Here is a 21,583-nt window from a genome sequence, read left to right on the forward strand (position 1 = left end):
CAGAAGGAAGATGGTCTGAATTTCCTGTTGGAACATCCCATATCCTCTCCATGCCCCAGACCACACTCCTGCATCCCCATTACCTTAGGTCAGGGTGTGCAATCTTTTGGCTTCCCTTGGCCATATTGGAAGAAGAAATGTCTTGAGCCACACATAAAATACACTAACACAATAGCTGATGAGCTTAAAAAAAGATCACAAAAAATTCTCGTAATGTTTTAAGAAAGTTTATGAATTCGTGTTGGGCCCCATTTAAAGCCATCCTGGGCCGCATGCGGCCTGTAGGCCACAGGTTAAACAAGCTTGCCTTGTCCTGTGACCACATGACCGGTAGGCTAGATGTCCTGCCAAAAGGAACATTGTCCTGGGGCAGCGATACACAGAATTGAGTCACTCTCAGCTTAAGAATGTGGCGTCTACAAAAGATACTTGAGGCCCGGGCCCCAAATAGCTTGAGTAGACCCAGCCTCCAGCTCCTCATTTTGCAGATGAGGAAACCAACACTTAAAGAATTTAAGAAGCTCACCCAGGGTCGCCCAACTAGTAAGTGTGTCAGACTGGTCTGATTCCTTCCCAGCCGAGGCTGCACGTCTACCGTTACCTGGAAAAGTAGTATTTGCCTATTTTCCCCTTCATCCATCCTGAGCTAAAATGAGTAAGGAAGAGACTCACGGGAAGAAGACCAGACAGCAGCTCAAGAACACGTAGCTCAAGAGAGCTCTGGCACTTTTCACAACCCCAGCAGCCTTTGATCCCTCACCCCCCACCCACCACCATCATATAGGTAGAGGAATGTGCACACAGTAGACTGCGACAAATCTGCAATGGCCAGGTATACATGGGCTGGGTGTTGGAGCACAGGCTGGTCCTCTGGCCACCTTAGAGGTTTTTTTTTTTTTTTTTTTTTTTTTGGTTTTTTTTGTTTGTTTGTTTTTTAAGGAAACCAGTAACAGGAAAGCTGCAGACTGTTTAAAAATACCTTATGGAAGCTCAGGGAAAATGTAATTTCTGGCACAACAAGTAACAAAGACAGCAGAAAAGTGGAAGCATGTCTTTGCCCACTATACAAATCATCGCATGAGGCAGGCACCCAGGGCAGAGGCAACAGGTCATACTGCAATAAACACACAGGATGTTCTAGACCAAATTGACTAATGTCATGCAGGTAAATCATTAGACCAAATGGCACCCACATGAGATGGATGGAATGATGGGGCTGTGAGCCAAATTTTGAAACCTGTCATTGCAACAGCCATTGGACCAAGAGTCAGAGACTTGCCATTCAGAAGGAGAGTTCTTTATGGCTGCTAAAAGCCAGGAGCCTCATTTCCATCCTGAGCAGGCTGGCTGACTCTCAAATAAAGGGCAGAATTATAGGGCCAGGCAAGTATAGGCAAGTTGCTGAGGGAGCATCAGAGAAAATTAGGCCTGAGCCCAACCTATTCTGTTACAGCTTTATGAGGTGGAAACTGAGTGTGGGCTAGCAGGTAGCAGAGGGTATTTAGGGCATTGTTTGCTCAGGGAGAGGAAATGGGTAAAATGATTGGAGAAGAAAATGGTTGGTGTAGCTCCCCAGTTTACAAAGTTCAATCACATCCAGTATTGTTTGAACTTCCCAATAGCCTTTGAGGTAAGCAGTGGACAGATTGTTAGTCTCATTTTATAGATGAAGAAAGGAGGCTCAGAGGTGACTGATTGCCCCAAAGTCGCATGGCTTGAAGTTGGTGGCGCTTGAACTCAAAGCCCACAGGCTCTCAAGGCCCCAGTCCCACAGGAGTCTTAATGCCAGGAGATGGGGCTGTTTGAGAGCTAGAGAAAGAGAGACGTGCGCAGGGATCCCAGAGCCCTCAAAACAGAACAGTTGGTGCACACGGCATATCAGAAGATGGGCTTTTTATTTTGTCCATTGTTTTCCTCAATGCTGGTTCCAAAGTGCCTTCTGTGCCCCTCTGCCGTAGGCTCTTCCCTGTTTCTTGGGACTGTCTCTCCTGTAGCTGCAAGAAAAAGGCAGAGAAGAGCTGGAAGGGAAAAGAAATGAAGTGGGAAAAGAAGTGCAGGAAACAAGCAAATGAACAGCTGGGACTGGTCAAATCAGGAGCAGGGGCCCCACAGGTGACTTTTGTTCTCCTGTTCTCACTGGGTCCATACCTTCCAGCCAGGTTGAAGGCTGCTGGGGATGTCTGTCAAATTATCTCCAGCTTCTGGGTCTCTGAGATGCCAAACTTGGTCTTATGCTGGTCAAACAGTTTACATAAGGCTTCGATATAGAGTGCGTGGTATTTAGCCACAATCTCCGGGCTCGGATTCTCAATCTTGGGCATTTGTAGAGGCTCCCCGACTGCCAGGGGAGACAGCGAAGAAAAAGGGAAAAGCATCAGAATAGCTCATTCCTCAGAATGGACCCCAGGCCTCAAATCCAGGCTTTCCCCATCCTCACCTCAAAGCTGCCACTCATCCTAGCCAGCCTCCCTGCCTCTGAGCAGAGTCAGAGCTGAGGTTCAGCCTTAGAGCTGAATCCTGTGTCCTAGACTGAGGCTGCCGGCAAAAAAGGCCCACTCACCGATGGTGGTTACAGGCAGAGCATAGGGCAAAAGGCCCCGGGAGTTCTTGGTGAAGCCACGTCCGTAGAAAGCACAAGGGTAGATGTGTACCAGACTCTGGAACCACTTCTGGAAGCGGTTGACAAAGCCCCCAGGAGTGAAAATGTGCTGATCATAGAGGTCTGCCTCTCCAAACGCATAGGTAGGTATCAGAGCCACCCTGCAGAGCAAAAGCATGTCCCGTGAAGCCCAAAAAGTTAGGGACCTTGTTGAATGCCAGAAACGCTGATGGCCCATAATCCCTAGGTCTGACTACAGGCTTCCCAGACCCCATCCCAGATGTGCCTAGGTCCAAGTTGAGTGTGGAGGCTCCACGGCCTACCCCTGGCTGCCTGTGGGGGCAAAGCAGCAGTAAGCTAAAGGAGGAGGCAAACCCAGACCCTCCTGGGAACCCCTGGGTCTGAAACACTAGAAGGTAAGACCCAAGGGCCATGCCAGTTGATTTTCTTTGCTTTAACACACAAGCTAAGCTTGGCTCTCTCTCAGACAGGATTGTTGCCAGTCCCCTTGTATAGAGGGATCAGCCCAGATGACAGGCTGGTGTGAGAGAGAACAGGCTTAGGGCTGGCACTTTGCCCTTTCTGCTTCAGCAGAAATGCCTCCAGGACCTGGCCCAAGCTCTTCAACCCAGAAGCAGCCTTCCTCCTCCCTTTTTCTTTTAATTATTTATTTTTTAATTGGCAAATAAAAATTGTCTTTCTGATGACCATAGTTAGTAAGAAGGTATTGTATACTTCCTCCTCTCTCCGTGGATGTCCTTTCCTCAAAAAGCCCTCTTCTTTCCCTGCTACACTTTTGGATCCCCTCCCACAGCCTGGACCGGAGCTGCCCTTACCCATGCCGAAGGGCCACGCGCACAAAGCCAGACCGGTTCTTCAAGACCAGGGTGCAGGAGCCTGGCAGGCTGTATCTGCACTCAGCCAGGCCACCAACCACCACAATGAGCATGTTGCCTGTGCCTTTATGAGTCAGCAGAAAGTCCATGGAGGATTCACTCACAGAGCAGGCCCCTGGGGGACAGAAAAAGCCAAACAGCCATTGGCCACTTCCCAAACCCCTGCATTTCCTCTCTACTGCTTCAAAGGAGGGGGAGCGCAAGGAGCCTCACATCAGGCAAGTGAGCCTATGATAGCTGTTTCAGACCAGAGCGGATCAGAAGCTGGCCTTGCTCTCATGCATTCCCCTATACTTCTCCCCTGGGGAGTCATTTTTCTTTGGCTTTGTCTCGTAGGAGCCAACTCACCTGTAGCCATTACATAGTCTCTGAGGAAAGGCATCCAGAAAAGGGCGCCCAGTGTGAGTGTGTAAGGGGTGATACCAGGAAACATCCTGGAGAAGCCTGAGCCCTCTGAGGAAAAGTGGCCAAACCATGTATGGGCCAAGATCCCATGAGGGTGGCAGACGACAATGTAGTTGCGGTTGGGGGAGATGTCATGAGTCTTCAGAAGCTGTGGAAGAAAGTAGAATCAAGAGGGCTATCCCCAGGGTAGAGAACTCCTCTTTTGGTCAGAGACCTAAAAGGAAAAGGACCGCTAGGGCTAGCCATGCAGGGTGCCCAATGTACAACTCCAGGGGGTGTCATTCTCAAGAGCCTCAATGTGGATGACACCCTCCATCCCTAGCCTGACCCAACTGCTAGCACTGAAGTCGGAGCTGGACCCAGGCCTGAGTGGGGACCTGGGGCTACTGACCTTGAGAGGGAAGTAATCGCAGTAGTGTTTCCACAGGCTCCAGTTCCTCACACAGGCATACCGGCGGCCACCTGAAAACAGAAGCAATACAGCCAAGCTTTGCCCATTCCCACTGTGGGCCTGCCCCAGGGTGCTCTCACTCCATGCTGTTTCCTGGCCTCTGATGCAGCGACCAAGGTTGGCACATCAGGGAAATTCAGGGCAGGCCTAGCTTCTGCTTCACTAGCTGCCCCTCCCTAACCTACTCCAGTTCTGATCTGGGCCTTTCTACCACCTTAAAAGGGCCCCTTCCCTCAGCCTCTCTAGCCCAGGGAGGGACAGGCTGAAGGGTTGCCTGGGAATTGGCCAGAGTCTCTCAGGATTGTGATGAGAGAAGGGGAAAGAGCATGTGACATGTCTGTCACAGCACCAGCAGGACCCTTACCTCGCTCAGGAGTCTTCCAGTCAAAAACCAGCCAGGTGAGTATAAGCACAGTGACAAACCAGTATTGTGTGAATACCACCAGGTAGAGGTTCACAACCATCGAAGTCATTACTGCAGGAAGCCCAGCCCAAAGTTAATGAATTTCAAGCAGTCCATCAGGCTTACCCTCTTTCCGGAGTTCTGTCCACCCCAAGGTCACGCACACTCTCTCTCACCCATACCCACTCAACACTCTCACTTCTTCATCCCAGCACCTGGCCCCACCTGCCCATGTCTCCAGCCCCCTCTCCTATCTGGCCTTGGGAACCTGATTCAGATCTAGAAGGCAAGGTGTCTTCCTCCCCAGCTGAGCTTCACACTGTAAGCCCTCTCCTTCCTGGGCCCTGCTCCAGCACTGCACTGGGCTCTGCCTGCAGTGTGTTCAATGGCAGTGAACCAGTGGTGGGCTACCAGAGGTGGGGAATCCTGGAACAGTTTTCCCCCACTTCACATCCTCCTCTCCATATCTTCTCTCTGAGGCATCAGTGAAGGGAATACCAAAGAAAGCCAAGACCTATCTTTAGCCCGGTTGGGAGCACACAAGGTAGCAAACAAAGAAAAATACAAACCGGAATTGAGTAAGGTACTGGGCAATAAGAGAGGAACACTGTAGGTTAACATAGTTAGGAAGAGTTACTAGAGATGAGTCATAGGGAGCCACACTCAGAATGATGACTGGACTCAATTTTTAAGGCAGCTGTAGGTAAGATTGTTTGGGAAAGTGGGTCAATAAAAGGTTAGAAAAGACAGAACACTTCTAATTGAACATCGCATGTTGAACACAAGCTTTTGCCTTGAGTTCTTGCTCGAGCTCCATGAAAATCATCATTAAAATGTTTTTTTTAACACAGATACACAAGGAGAAAGAGAATTAATGAGATGCCAACAGCAGATAAGAGATCAGCAAAACATTTGCATGTAGGAAAGCAGATGGAGGAAGGGGTAACTGACTTAGAAAAAAAAAATTAAAATCTAGTTACCTGCAAGGGGGATGCCTACAAGAAGTGAGCCTGTTTGCACTGAAGAATCTAGGAAAGACTCAAAATTTGGAGGCATCAGGTGTCACAAGAAGCAGGGATCAGGCACAGGGCTAGAAAAACTGGGAGATTGGTTGAAAGTCTGCCAAGGAATTAGTTAGAACCCCAGGCTCCCTCTCCTCCCCTACACAACTAGATGATAGGAGGATTATCCCTGAAAAATTGAACCAAACAGACTCTAGACTCAAATACTTACACTAGCACAGCTAAGATATTATATATGCAGCCAAATTATTAATCAAGTATAGAAGTCGAATAAAGGCAATTTCAGATACACAGTCTCAGATAATTTGTCTCCCATGTTCCTGTCTCAGAAAACTACTGGAGAATGTGCTTCACCAAAATGAGGAAGTAAACCAAGAAAGAGGAAGGCATAGGATCCGGGGAAAAAAGGACCCAACAAAGGAAGGCAGCAAGCAGCGCCAGGATTAGCGAGAAGTGAGCAAGGTGCCCAGGACACAACACTGAGCAAGAAACTCACTCTCGGGCCATGCAAGTACTGGCCCATCACTTGCATAGCCCTGAGAGTGAGCACCTTCTTAAATTTTGCACCCAAGGCGCCTCAAGGGCCCTGGAGGTGACAGCTGTGCATGAGGCCAAATTCTAACAGGAAGACGCTGGGTTCCAGCAGCGATGTTCTCAAGGAAATGAAAGGACGCGGGGACTTAGATTCTTGCCACGTGTGCCCATATTGAGAGATTGGCATGTCTGCAGACATTCAGAAGATGAATTCGTGATAATAGATTTCTAATAGATAACAAAAGAAATGTAAAATCAGGCAATTAACTACAGTTCATTTCAGTGTACGGTATGGCTACAACTAGACTTTCTTTCTGAATGAAATGAATGATTTTCCTAATACTTTGTGGTAAGAAACCCATCTCCTATATGGCTTTAGGATGTTTCACTATGAAATGTTAAATTTGTGTGTCTGTTTCAAGACCATTGTACTCAATAATTTTTTTATTGCTCTGTTGCCCAGTTTGGAGTACAGTGCCGTGACCTAATCTCACTGCAACCTCCGCCTCCCAGGTTCAAGTGGTTCTTGTGCCTCAACCTTCCCAACAGCTAGGATTACAGGCTTGGACCACCACACCTGGCTAATTTTTGTATCTTTAGCAGAGACAGGGTTTCCCTATGTTGGCCAGGTTAGTCTCGAACTCCTGAACTCAGGTGATCCGCCTGCCTTGGCCTCCCAAAGTGCTAGGATTACAGGCGTGAGCTCTCTCCCAAGCTGTACTCAATAATTTTATCTGTGAATTCTAGAGTTTGTGAAGCTTTTGATGTAACAGTTTTCTACCCATCATTTCATAGGGAGTGTTCACAACTGTGCTGCCTCTTCTCTAGTCTCAACTGCTTCTTCTTCCAGATAAATTTTGAAATTATTTTGTCAAATCGCAATGATGATACTTCTAGGATTGGCATTAGGTATTTTTAATCCTTATGTTAAGTGGAAAAAGTTTTATTTCTGTGAAATACTTAGTATATAGATTCAAAAACTGATTTTAAAATATTGCATTTAAAAAATAAAATAAAATGAGGTAATTATTAACTTCAGGGAAAACAAGAAATTCCATGGGAAAGGAAATATAATCTTGGTGACTAAATAGCTCAATTATGAATCATATTTTCTAGTCATAGGCATTTAACCAAACCCCGTGGTATAACAATTTTGGGAGGATAGGGGAAGAGGAAGTTCTAGTGATAGTATATACAGCCAAATTCTCGTCTTCCCTGTTAGGAAGTCAATAGACAATGTCTAAAATTGTTACATCAGCAAATAATGATTTAGAAATGTGGAAGTAAACTCCAGAAGAAAGAACCAACAAAGTTGCAAAGCATTGCCTCTGGGGAAGAGAATTAAGGGTGGAGCAAAGGCCAGCAGTTTCAGAGTTTTGATAAGCACCATATGACACTACTGACTTCTTCAAGAAGTAAAGAGAGGCATGGGTCTGGTCCAGAAGACACTCCCAGTTTCCTTTAGGCTTTGCTCAAATTTAGGCAGTGCTGGTGACATCTTGTAAGTGTGGCCTCAGGTGGGGTGCCCTGTGATGTGATGAATCTTGGATCTATCACTTACTGTGTGTGACCAAAGACGTTGCTGAACCTCAGTTTCTCCTCTGCAAGATGGGAACTAAAATACCAATATCCTCTCTATTTTCCTGACTTATTGGGAGGGCCTTCTCTCAAGGCCTTTAGGGTCCAAATGGATTCAATTGCACTCCTAGACTGAAGAGCTGAGAGGCCTCTGAAGGGCCATTGCCCCAGTCGCCCTGTGTGAGCTAGTGAGGAAGGGGCAAACACCTGCAGCCCACATCTGCTGCCAAGACCGAGAGCTCTTCTGCATACCCTTTCTGTACCTGTTTGTATACCCCAAAGTCAAACTTCAGTTAAGAATCCTCTGATTCCATTTTCTCCCTGGATACATCCCCTTTCAGCCACTCTCCTCCTTACCCCTTCTCTGCTCCACTTGCCCCCCTCCCCACCAGCTCACACTGGGACCTGATCCCTCAGTCTTGCTTCCTCCATTTCTCTCAGGCCCCCCATCTTCAAATCCTATTAATTCTACTCCAATTTCTGGAATCTCCCCTCTGCTTTCCTCTTGTCTGCATCACCATTGCTACTGGCCTGGTCCAAATTACTGCCATCTGAATTATTGCAACAGCCTCCTACCTGGCATTGCCCCATTTCACTTCTATCTCCCTGTAGTCAGTTTGCTTCACAGAGCTAGAGTAATATGTGATGCCATCATCCTGTGTGAAACTCCCTTATGGCTCCACATGGCCCTCATAAAAAGTCCAAACTCCTTTCTATGGTTTACAAAGCCTTATACAATCTGTCCCCTGCCTGTTTCTCCAGTCTCTTCTTTCTTCCCTCTCTTGTTTGTTTATTGAGCCATTCAATAAATACATATTGAGCACCAATTCTGTGCTTCTCACCCTCCACCTCACTTAACCACTGGCAGCTCCTTGAATACATTATATGCCCTTTGCCATCCTAGCTTTTCCATATGTTGCCCACTCTCTGCCCCAAATGCTCTTCCTTTCTTCACCCATTTCCTATTTGTCCTTCAAGAGTCAACTCAAATTCAAGAGAAAAACAGGCAGAAGTCATAAATGGGCAGTTAACAGAAAAAGAAATACTAGTTGCTGATAAACATGAAAAGATGTTCAATCTCATCAGTAATTAAGGACATTCAAAATGAGGCGACAGTTCGTGCTTTCTTGCCTATCACTTCTGGGTGGCGGTAGTAAGGACTGCAGATGAGTTCTCCGTTCACTTTCCCTCCCATACTGTGGTGATCCCTCAAGCCCCATTTTGCAGTGACACAATTTGGTGGTGCCTCCATCAGCCTGAATATTAGTGTCCACAGTAAGCAGTGACTCCCACCAACCTCTGTTGGACATTCAACATGAACAAGAAATAAACATTTGTTGGGTTAGGCCACTGAGATTTCAGAGTAAATTTGTCACCATGGCATACCTAGACCTTCCTGATTAATACATCCTAAATTGTCCCACTCTGCAAATGAGGAAAATAAGACCCAGAAAGGACAAATACCTTGCTAACAAATGCACAGATAGTAAATAGTAGACCTGGAATTTGAAAACAGGTGAGGTGAGGTAAGGAATGCCTGTCCTCCCTATTCACTGACATGCTTCTGTGCCAGCTCTGTGCACCAGGGCCTACCTGCATTCTTTATTCCTAGATAGCTTACAAGGTCAATTAATTCATGTCCCTGACTCCAGCCGGTACTCATCTGAACCGCTAGAAAGGCGGTAATGTTTTCCAGGACCCCTTCCCACAGTAATGATTTGTTTCAGCATTTAGAACACAGTGGTCAGCATAGAAATGACTTTCACAAACTGTTTGTAGTGTAGATGTTGGAAGACATGGATGGATAAATGGCTGAATTGCTCTGGACGAAGTTTCCAGAGCCTTGGTCTGCCACCTGGCCCAACTGTCTCTCACTGGTGGCTTTCTTGAGTCCCTGTGATTGCAGCTAAGCCCTTTTCCTTGGCTAGCCTCAGTGGAACTGCTCCTCATCTACCCAAAACATGCTTTCTACACCCCAGTGTAGACCCAAGAGGGCTCACACTTGCAGCAAAGCACATGTGCACACAGACGCATATACACACCCCTGCATAGGCACACACACATATGCACACGTACATGCCCACAAGGATACTCACGGATCCCACAGATATCATGGCCAAGTGGGTCAGGCCAGAGGCTGGTGTAAGCAACCTTCTTGGTTTCACTGGAAAAACCCTAGCTTGACCATTGAACATCCTGCAACCCTAAAATCCTTCAGTCTCAGGCAAGCCAGGATGATTGGTCACCCTACCAAAGGCTGAAGACTCACCGATAAGTAAGGCACTGAGGGCCCACTGGAAAACAGCAAAGACCTCCAGAGCAGTCTTGAGGTCCTTCTTAGAAGGCAAGAGCATTGTGCCCAGGGTTCCAGTGGCTCCAGGTAAGCACTGTTCCAATGCCCAGCCCTGATTGCTCAGGAGTCTGTGATGTTTCCTCTCTTCATGTTTTCTTCCCCAATCCCTACCTAGTCTCCGCCCCTGTACCACCCCTCCACAGAATTACAGGACCACATAATGCCTCTTCTTGTCCAGTTCCTTCCAGCTGCCCTCCCACCAGTACTTTTACCCATGGCCTGGACTGAGATTGTGACACTCACTTGGACACCTGGCTAGAGAAATGCGGATGAAGCCCTGGTGTGGGAAGTGAGTAAATGTGGGTGTGCAGCTGGCAAGAGACCTCCAGGGCCAGTTTGGATGGTGGAGAGTGATGGGCAGGAAGGAGCCCAGGGCTCAAATGGGACACAGGACTTGCATTTCTGTTTCTGAGGCCCAGCTGTCTATGGTATCTCAGTGACAACATGATTGCAGGGCAGAGGGGAGGAGGTCACAGGCCAGGCCTTAGAAATACCTTCAGCTTTTTGGTCAGTCTGGGAGAACTGATTACTCACATTGAAGAGACATCACATGTATGTCTGTGAGCTATCATAGGTACTGGATAAATCTGTTATTGAATGAAGAAACAAATGTTAGGACATATTATTCTGTGCAAAACCAATCTATAGTGAAACAAATCAGAGCAGTGGTTATATGTGCTGGGGTATTCACTAGGAAGGCGCATGATGGAAATCTTTAGGAGTAACAGTGACGTCTGTCTTGATAGGACTTTGATTTACACAGATCAAAACCTCATTACTCAGTGAGTATACACTTAAAATTTGTATATTTCACTGCCTGTGGATTTTACCACAATAGTAGACAAATGAACTCTCATTCATTCTGAAGTGTTTAGGGGTAAAGAACAGTATGCTGGGCACAGCAGCTTACACATGTAATCCCAGCACTTTGGGAGGCCAAGGCAGGAGGATCACTTGAGGCCAGGAATTAGAGATTACAGTGAGCTATGACCGTGCCACTGAACTCCAGCCTGGGTGACAGAGTGAGGCCCTGTCTCTAAAACAAAACAAAACAAAACAAAAAGAGTGCTGATGTCTGCAATTTACTTAGAAAAGCATGTAAATATATTGATGGATGGATAAAGGAATGTGTTGATGGGTAACTATGTAATAAATAAAACATGGCAAAATATTATCTGTACAATCTAGGTGGTGGGTGTTCACTGTACAATTCTTTCAACTATTTTGTAGGTTTGAATTTTTTTATAATAGAATTTTGCAAAAAGAGTTCCCTCAAGGTCATAATAAGAAACAATTTTACAGGCTGAATGCAGTGGCTCACTCTTGTAATCCCAGCTCTTTGGGAGGCTGAGGTGGGTGCACCACTTGAGGCCAGGAGTTTGAGACCAGCCTGGCCAATATGGCAACACCCCATCTCTACTAAAAATACAAAAGTTAGCTGGGCGTGGTGGCATGTGCCTATAATCCCAGCTACTTGGGTGGATGAGGCATGAGAATCACTTGAACCTGGGAGGCAGAGGTTGCAGTGAGCTGAGACCGTGCCACTGCACTCCAGCCTGGGCAACAGAGCAAGACTCTGTCTCAAACAAAAAGAGAAATTTTACAAACGTGATTTTTTTCATGCACATACATGTGCACATGTGCTCTTTGCCTGTGAGTATATTATGTACAAAGGTAAATATGTATCAAGCTGTCAACACATGTTTATATATGCACATTAGTAAGTGGCATCTCCAAGTATATGTCTGTTTGTGATGGGAGATTTGTGAGTGTCAAAGATAACATATCCAGCCAGATGTGTTCTATGGGCCAAATACACGGAAGGGTGGAAGACTAGAAGGGTGTCTTAACACAACATGTAATTATTATGGGGACATAATATATGCCAGACACTGTTCTAGGCAGCAAAACAAACTAAAAAAAACATGCTTTTGTGAGGTGTATATTCTGGTGGAGGAAGACAAATGATAGAAATTAATTAATTAACTAATTCTATAGTGCATTCTAAGGTGATAAAACCTACGGGGAAAAAACATTTGAGCAGAGTAAGGGGGATGCAGAGGGCTGGGCGGTGGGAAGGGATCAGGCAAGGAGAACAGACTTTACAATTTTGAAAGAAGTGATCAGGGAAGGCCATGCTGAGAAGGTAGCATTTGAGCAAAGTTTTGAAGGAGATGAGGAAGTAAGCAATGTGGCAATTTAGGTTGAGAATGTTCTAGGCAGGAGAAACAGTAAGGGCACAGCCCCTGAAATAAGGTGTCCCAGGCAGATCATGAGGAGCAGCAAGAAGACTTGAGTCACATGAGTGAGAAGAACTGAGTAGGTGAGAGGGCAGTGGGCAGAGAGCCTGGTAAAGGCCTACTGATGGAGGGCCTTATAGGCCAACATAAGGACTCCGCCTACTCTGACTGAAACTGGGAGTCTCTGTAGGGCTTGAGCAGAGAAGAACCAGAATGACTTAAGTTGCTAAAGGGTAGGGAAGACAGAGGAAACCTTTGAGGGGCTATGACAATAATCCCCTGTGAGAGAGAACGGTGCCTCATACCAGATTGGTGGCAGTGGAGACGGAGAGAAGTAGTTGGATTCTCCATGAACATGGAATTTCACAAAAGACCATCTGGCAGAAGGGTTGGCGTTGGGGGTGAAGTGGAGGAAGAACATTCTGTAAGGCCCTGTGGGAAGGATCTGCACTTCCCTGCCGAGGAGAAGCCACCTCGGCACAGCTAGGGTTGGGCTGCTGGCCAAGTGCGTGGAGCCCCAGGACAATTCCGGGGCCAGCACCAAGGTAGCAAGTGAAGACTTCAGTGGCCTGAAAAGAGAGGAAGGCCTGTCTACCAGAGAAGAAGGCCTGAGGCTGAGAGGCCACTTCACTCCCTCCACAGATCCACTCCTGAGACGGGCCTCATGTGTATCAAGCCTGGCCTTGTGGAACTGTGTTGTCCCCACCTTTTCACACATCTGTCCCCTGTCCCCCTTGTCCCGATGCCTCACTCTCCCATCCTGGTCTCAGAGCTCTCAGGGGCAGGAATTGAGTGGTTCTGGGTCTGACTGTTCTTACGTGCCCAGCCCCTAACATAGGCCACTCACTGACAATTGTTATGAAAACGCGTGAGTGGATGGAGGCCTGGCCCGTATGGCACTGGGCAAGTCTCTGAGGCTTGGTTTCCTCACTTCTAAATAGAAAATAATGAATGGTCACTCTCAGACATGGGAGAATACAGAGAAGTAACAGACGGCTGATCACTTTGTGAACAGTGAAATGGTGTCCAAACATAGGTTGCCACCATTGCTACCATTGAGAGAAGGGGTGGGAAGGATAGAGTAGGGCACTGAAGAGTGAAGGCCGAGAGCTAAACTAAACCTGCCCCAGAATGGGCTTCCCTCCAACAGCGTTACTGTGGAGAAAGAATGGCAGAAATTCTGAAGCAGAAGCCATGGCAATGTGAATGTTTGGAACATTTCGGAAGCCCTGCCTTCTCGTCCACAGAGAGAAGGTCATGTACCCAGCTGCTGCATCTGCATGCATCCCCCCATCCTAACACCAAACAGAGAAGTGGTCAAGACTGTGTGGGAGCTTCCAGTCCTCGATCCTATCCCCCTCCACCATCTCTCCACTCTATCCTTACAACATTCCTGGACTTTCTGAGGCTCAGAGATGGTCAGAGCTGGAAGGGCTCTTGGAGTTTTCCATTCATAATTCCAAGCTACTCAGGGGAAGACTCTCCATGGCTTTCATCAAGCCCCCTGCCAGTGAAATCTTTCTTCATGCTCTCAGAGCCAGGCTCAAACCCCACTGGTCCTACTCTCTAGGCCCCTGGAAACAGATGAAAAATAAAGCCAGTCATCCTTCCTTTGCATAGCAGTTTTTACTCTGCCCATGTATGGTTGCCAGATAAAATATAGGATGCCAGTTAAATTGGAATTTCAGATAACCCATGAACTATGTTTGAGTGTAAGTATGTCCCATGCAATATTTGGGACATACTTACACTCAAACATTATTGCATGGGACATACTTCTACTCAAACATTATTTGTTGCTCATCTGAAACTCAAATTGAACCAGGTTCTGTCTCTTTATTTGCTAAATCTGGCAACCCTATGATCGGACCAGGATCATGTGGTAAAAGCAGTTGGCAGCCACAGCTGGGCCTTGTCTGGCACATTCAGATAGCAGACCCCATTCAGTGGTTCATGAAGTCTGAATGTCACCCCCAATTTCTCAACTGCCCCAGAGATCAGGTTAGCCTCCAACCCCTGCACTTAACGGCTTACTCAGATTCTTCCAGCAGAGTCCCCACTATGCTGAGGGATATTTTCTACATGCCCGGCACCCACTGCCAGCCTTCCCATCTCTTCTGAAGGGAGGTACCCTGCTGGTCAGCGATTTTATGTATTCTGGCTCAAATGCCAGTTCTCACTTCCTTTCATTTAGCAAACTAAGAATAATCAGGGGGTGGGGGCCTACCTAAGAAACCAAAGCAGGACATTAGTGATGAAAGGCACAAAAAAAAAAAAAAAAAAAAAAAAAAATCAAGCACGACAGCATGAAGGTGCCAGAGCAGGCCTTTTCTGACTCAGAGGACTGGAGATGGCTACCGTCCTCTGCTCTGGTGGGTAACATGTATCTTTCCTGTTTCCAAAGGACTCCTGGGATTTGGGGGGCTTTCACATGGCCACTTTTTCCCAAACATTCACAGTCACCTCCAACCTCATGCCACTGGTGATGGTAACAAGTCTCAAACTCTCCCAGGATTGTTCATATAATCCTTCAGCAGATGTGGAAAGGGAACAGGAGAAGCTTCTCTGGGTACATAGACCATTGCTGAGGAGGGACAGAGGGAGAAGAGGGGCTAGAACCCTAATCAAGAGCAAGACTAGGAACCTCTCTTCCAAAGGTCAGCTTCAATTCTGTATGTAGTTCTGTAGTTGTTTGTTTTTAATATGTCTTCTCCTACTTGGCTGTATGCTCCTTGAGATTAGGGGGTCTCTTTTTTGTTCATTGTTACATCTTAAGTGCCTAGAACAGTGCCTGGAACATTGCAGGGCTGATAAATGGTGACTGAATGACTGATAGAATGAATGAGCAAAGTAGGTCAGCATAGGAGAAGGGTCAGGAACAAGGTTGGGTCAGCACAGAAACCAGAGCAGGAAGCTTAACGGACAGGTGGGAGGATGAGGAAAGAGTAAATCCAGTGACCTATTCGAAAGCCTCCAGTGACGTTGGCTCCTTGTTGCCCAATCTGCTATATCTCCTGAGTCACATTCCAACACCTACAGTCCAGTGATAAAATCCCTCATTGGCAAGTTCTAGGAAGACAGTTATTCTCTAGATGCCCAGGAACTGTAATCCCAGGACAAGAAGAGATGATTTCCTCACATCCTCTCTGCTTAGATTCAAAGAACAACATGTGCTCTTCTGTCTAGTTAGGACAACTTGGTTATAATGGCTTATGCTTGACAATTTTTCAACAGCCTTTGAGCCCACTGGAAACTTCCCTCTAATATAGGCTAGAAACTCAATACAGATAGGCACTTAGGGCTCATTAAAATCTGAACTAATGAAGATGCTGATTACTATGGAAACTGCCATCATCTCTGGTGACCTGTGAAGTGGAGAAGAAATAAGGGTAAAAGGGTGGATGTGGGGATATGGAATGAAGAACAGGAGTTGGGAGTTAGGGACTGGGGTATGGTAGAGGGGAGGAACTGCCATTTATTACTGGCTTCTTTGGTGCAAGGCAATGAGCATTGCATTTCACATACATTTGATCATCACAGCCCCCTGGAAGTTAGGCACTCATTCTCTTCTCCACCCACCTCACTGACTGGCAAAGCATAACCATTAATCAACAAGATGGGCCTATCACCATTCCTAGTGCTTATCATTGGAAGAGTTAACCTTGAACTCCCTGCCATCTAATCCTTAACAAAAGCTCACTTGTGAGAAATGATATTCATAGAGAGATGCTTGAAGAGCAGGCTGCTCATCCATTGCTGGAGACACGTGACTTTTAAAGGCAAGGCCTGTGCTTCGGAAGTTGGATCATAATCTCCAGATGGGAGAGTGTGTGTTGGGGGAGCAGGCCTCAGTGCAGAGCTGGAAAAGGCACATTCGATATTATAATAACTATGGTTTCCTTAACACAAACTACAGACAGGAAAGCTCAACATTTGCAATGCTGGTTTTTCTGCACTTCAGGCCACAAAAACAAACCCACGCAATGGGGTTTGACATTCAGAGGGACCTGTCATTCCTTCTGCAGAATCTGAAAAAGCAATCTTGATTGCAGCAAACAAGCAGACTCTATATGACCATTGCTATAACACTATCAAAGTCCAAAAGATGTCTCTTTCAGGATCAGCATAATGGTTTTCTAAAATTATCATTGCTTTGATTCATTTTAAGTTACAGTATTTAATTTCTTTGAAACATGCAAATGCCAGTAAGGGAGAGTGCAAAATAGTTGCATTTATTTAAAATAAGATAGAAGAAGATGGAATAGACATGCTTTGCCTTATTCCTCTTGCTATTACAACTAAAAACTCTGGACATTATATACAAAACAAACATACGACTCAAAAAGGTGGAAAGAAGGCAGACCACGTAAGGTCTTCAGATGGGAAGAATGACATGAATTTTCTTTTTGCTTCATATATCTTAGAATTGAAGTTAAAGAAGCCAGCAACCAAAAATATACTAACAGGCATTGACAAAAAGAGCTCCAGTCAAATCCTGTTTTCTCTAGCCAAAGGACTAGGAATGAATTAGCCTAGCAAGACAGAAAAGTTTTAGACAATAATCTCTCTATGCCAGCAATAACCAGAGAAAAAACAACTGTAGCCCCATCCCTACCAGCAAAGACTGAGTGGGGAGCCTAGACTTCCAATAATGATAAAACGATGCCTATACCAAGAAGATATTGAGATCCTAAAATGTGTAGGATTTGCAACAGAAGTGCAAAATATGTAAAGCAAAACCTGATAAAATTGAAAGGAGAAATAGAAAAGGCTATAATTACAGTCAGAGACTTCAAAACTGCTCTCTCAACAATAAACATAAGAATTAGACAGAAAATCAGCAAGATATAAAAGAAGTCAAAAACATAATGAACTACTGGGATCTAAACAGCATTTTTAGACCACCCGACAGTAGCAAAACACACATTCTTTAAAGTGCCCATGGAACATAGATTAAGATAAGCCGTATTCTGGGCCATAAACGAAACAAACCTCAACAAATTTGAATGAATTGAAATCATATAGAAATGTGTTCTCTAACCACAAAGGAATCTGTGTTAGGCTATTCTTGCATAGCTATAAAAAAAAATACTGGATGGGTGCAGTGGCTCACACCTGTAATCCCAGCACCTTGGGAGGCCAAGGCAGGAGGATCACTTGCTGTCAGGAGCTCGAGACAAGGCTGGCCAATGCGGCAAAACCCTATCTCTACTAAAAATACAAAAATTAGCCACTAGAGGCTGAGGCAGGAGAATCACTTGAACCCAGGAGGTGGAGGTGGCAGTGAGCCAAGATCGCGCCATTGTACTACAGCCTGGGTGACAGAGCGAGACTCTGTCTCAAAAAAAAAAAAGAAAGAAAGAAAGAAAGAAATACCTGAGACTGGGTAATTTATAAACAAAAGAGAAAAGAGGTTTAATTGGCTCATGGTTCTGCTGGCTGTACAAGAAACATAGCAGCTTCTGTTTTTGGGGGAGACCTCAGGACAGTTCCAATCATGGAGGAAGCAGGAGCAAGAGAGAGATGGGGAGAGGTGTCACACAATTTGGAACAACTAGATCTCACAAGAACTCACAATCTCGAGGATAGTACCAAGGGGATGGTACTAAACCACTCATGAGGAATCTGTCCCCATGATCCAATCACCTCTCACAGGTCCCTCTCCAACATAGGAGATTACAATTCAACATGAGATTTGGGCAGGGATGCAGACCCAAACCATATCAGAATCAAAGTAGAAATTATTAATAGATAACAGGAAAACCTACAAACACTTGGAAGATAACAACTCACTTGTTAATAATCCATGGGCCAAAAAGTCTCAAGGAAAACCAAAAAGAACATTGAACATGAAGGATAATAAAAACTAAACCTATTGGCCAGGTGCTGTGGCTAATGCCTGTAATCCCAGCACTTTGGGAGCCCAAGGCAGGTGTGTCACAAGGTCAGAAGTTCAAGACCAGCCTGGCCAAGATAGTGAAACCCCATCTCTACTAAAAATACAAAAATTAGTAGTGCGTGGTGGTCAGTGCCTGTAATTCCAGCTACTCAGGAGGCTGAGGCAGAGAACTGCTTGAACCTGGGAGGCGGAGGTTGCAGTGAGCCGAGATTGCGCCATTGCATTCCAGCCTGGGTGACAGAGCAAGACTCACCCATCTTAAAAAAAAAAAAAAAAAAGAAAAGAAAGAAAAGAAAAGAAAAAAGAAAAAGAAAACTAATATCAAAATATGGAAGAACCAGTTAAAGTAGTACTGAGAAGGAAGCTAAGTGCACACATTGTAAAAAGAGAAAAAGTCTGAAATCAATTACCCAAGCTCCCACCTCAAGAACCTAGCAAAAGAAGAACAAACTAAACCAAAAGCAAGCAGAAGGAAGAGTATAATACATAGCATAAATTAATGAAATTTCAAACAGAAAATCAATGGGGAAAATCAGTAAGACAGTATGCTACCTCTTTGAAAAGATCGATAAAATTGACAAATCTCTAGCAAGACTGACAAAGAACAAAAGAGAAAACACAAATTACCAATAAAGCAGAGAATATCACTATAGACCCTCCAAACACCAAACAATAAAAATGGAATGCTACAAATAACTCTATACACATAAATCTGACTACTCAGAAGAGACAGACCAATTCCTCAAAAAACACAAGCTACCAAAATTCACTCAATATGGAATATATAATTTGATTAGTCCTATTAAAAAAAATATTTTTTAATTTTAAAACTCTCAAGAAAGTGATCTCTTGGCCCTGATGGTTTCACTGGAGAATCCTACCAAACATTTAAAGAAGAATTATTACTGATTTTACACCTCTTTCCAAAAAATAGAAGAAGAGAGAACACTTCCCTTCTCTTCTTGTAACATTAGTACTTACCCTGATACTAAAACTAAACAAAACAGTACCAAAAAAGAAATCTGCAGAACCAATACCTCTCATGAATGTAAATTTTTAAATCCTTTTTTAAATTAGCAAAATAATTCCTCAACATATAAAAATAATGAAAAACTATGACCAAATGGGATTTATTTCAGAAATGCAAGACTAGCTCAATATTTAAAAATCAATCACTAGGAGTGGTGGCTCATGTCTGTAATCCCAGCATTTTGGGAGGCTGAGGTGGGCAGATCACCTGAAGTCAGGAGTTCGAGACCAGCCTGACCAACATGGAGAAACCATGTTGGTCAGTCTCTACTAAAAATACAAAATTAGCTGGGCGTGGTGGTACATGCCTGTAATCTCTGCTATTCAGGAGGCTGAGGCAGGAGAATCGCTTGAACCCGGGAAGCAGAGGTTGTGGTGAGCAGAGATCGCACCACTGCACTCCACCCTCGGCAACAAGAGTGAAACTTTGTCTCAAAAAAAAAAAATCAGTCACTGTAATCTATTATTTTAATAGGTTATAGAAGAAAAATTATATTAGCATATCAATACAGAAAAACATTGACAACATTCAATACCCATTCATGTCAAAAACTGTCATAAAAATAGGAATAGAGAGGAAAGACCTCAACTAGATAAATAACACCTACAAAAATGTTACGGTGGCAGGCGCCTGTAATCCCAGCTAACATCATATTTATCAGTGAAAGATGAAATTCTTTCCTCCTAAGATCAAGAACAGAACAAGGATGTCTGCCCTCACCACTCTTATCCAACATAGTGCTGGAAGTTCTAATCAGTGCAATAAGGCAAGAAAATGAAATAAAAGGTATACTTACTGGAAAGGATGAATAAAACTGTCCCTTTTCACAGATGACATGATTGTCTACATAGAAAATTCCAAGGAATCAAGGAGAAAAAACTTAGAAATACTAAACAAATTAAGCAAGGTCATAGAATACAAGATAAACCAAAAAAACAATTGTATTTTTATATACTAGCAATGACCATGTAAACACTAAAAATCCAATACCATTTACAATCAGTCAAAAAAAGAGAAATGCTTAAGTATAAATCTAACAAAATATGCACAGGATTTATACGCTAAAAATTATGTAGTGTCAATGAAAGAAATCAATGAAGATCTATATAAATGAAGATAACATCCAGGTGTTCACAAACTGGAAGACTCAACATACTAAAGATGTCAATTCTCCCCAAATTGATATACAGCTTGAACACGATTCCTGCAAAAATCCTGGCCAGGCACGGTGGCTCACACTTGTAATCCCAGCACTTTGGGAGGCCGAGGTGAGAGAATCCCTTGAGCCCAGGAGTTCAAAATTAGCCTGAGCAACATAGTGAGACCCCCATTTCTACAAAAGATAAGAAAACAGTTAGCTGGACATGATGGTGCGCGTTGTAGTCCCAGCACTTTGAGAAGCCAAGGCGGAAGGAGTGCTTGAGCTCTGGAGTTCAAGACCAGCCTGGCCAACATGGTGAAACCCCGTCTCTACTAAAAATACAAAAATTAGCTGGGCATGGTGGTGGGCACCTGTATTCAGGAGTCTGAGGCATGAGACTCGCTTGAACCCAGGAGGTGGAGGCTATAGTGAGCCAAGATCATGCCACTGCACTCCAGCCTGGGCGACAGAGCAAGACTCCATCTGAAAAAAAAAGAAAGGAAAGGAAGGAAAAGAAAGAAAAGAAGGAAGGGAAGGAAGGAAGGAAAAAAGAAAGAAAGAAAGGGAGGGAGGGAGGAAGAGAGTGAGAGACAAAAAGAAAATAGGCAAATGAAGAGCTGAGCATGGTATCTGACGCCTGTAATACTAGTACTTTGGGAGGCAGAGGTGAAGGATCACTTGAGCCTAGGCTGGAGTGCAGTGTCACAATCTGGGCTCACTATAACCGCTGCATCCCAGGCTCAAGCTATCCTTCTACTTCAGCCCCCACCAATAGTTTGTGACTAAAAGCATACACCACCATAACCAGCTAATTTTTAGCAGAGATGGGGTTTTACCATGTTGACCAGGCTGGTCTGGAACTCCTAACCTCAAGAGATCCTCCCCCATTGGTCTCCCAAAGTGCTGGGATTACAGGCCTGAGCCACGAATCTGGCAAAAAAAAAAAAAAAAAAAAAAAAAAGAAAAGAAAAGAAAATCTCAAAATTAGCCCAGCACAGTGGAGCATGCTTGTAGTCCCAGCTACTCAGGAGG

At 44.9% G+C, this 21,583-nt stretch overlaps 1 protein-coding gene across 4 annotated transcripts in view; it reads right to left on the reverse strand.

The window, feature by feature from the left end:
• Window positions 1-1,876: 1,876 nt before the first annotated feature.
• Window positions 1,877-21,583, reverse strand: part of AWAT2 (acyl-CoA wax alcohol acyltransferase 2) — a 55,022-nt gene continuing 35,315 nt past the window's right edge. The window contains exons 2-9 of one of the 4 annotated variants that reach the window (XM_010330898.2): window positions 10,776-10,828; window positions 4,716-4,826; window positions 4,292-4,362; window positions 3,844-4,048; window positions 3,436-3,610; window positions 2,561-2,760; window positions 2,149-2,338; window positions 1,877-1,994 (exon numbers count right to left, since the gene is read on the reverse strand). In XM_010330898.2, the coding sequence (XP_010329200.1) occupies window positions 2,184-2,338; window positions 2,561-2,760; window positions 3,436-3,610; window positions 3,844-4,048; window positions 4,292-4,362; window positions 4,716-4,826; window positions 10,776-10,788 (930 nt within the window). In that variant the 5' untranslated portion in view covers window positions 10,789-10,828 and the 3' untranslated portion in view covers window positions 1,877-1,994; window positions 2,149-2,183. Of the gene's footprint in view, window positions 2,019-2,148; window positions 2,339-2,560; window positions 2,761-3,435; window positions 3,611-3,843; window positions 4,049-4,291; window positions 4,363-4,715; window positions 4,827-10,157; window positions 14,206-21,583 lie in introns of those variants that run through there. The other 3 variants (XM_074391509.1, XM_010330897.2, XM_010330899.3) reach the window with 3 other exon arrangements.

The sequence above is a fragment of the Saimiri boliviensis genome, chromosome X (assembly GCF_048565385.1).
Source record: "Saimiri boliviensis isolate mSaiBol1 chromosome X, mSaiBol1.pri, whole genome shotgun sequence".
Classification (NCBI taxonomy): domain Eukaryota; kingdom Metazoa; phylum Chordata; class Mammalia; order Primates; family Cebidae; genus Saimiri; species Saimiri boliviensis.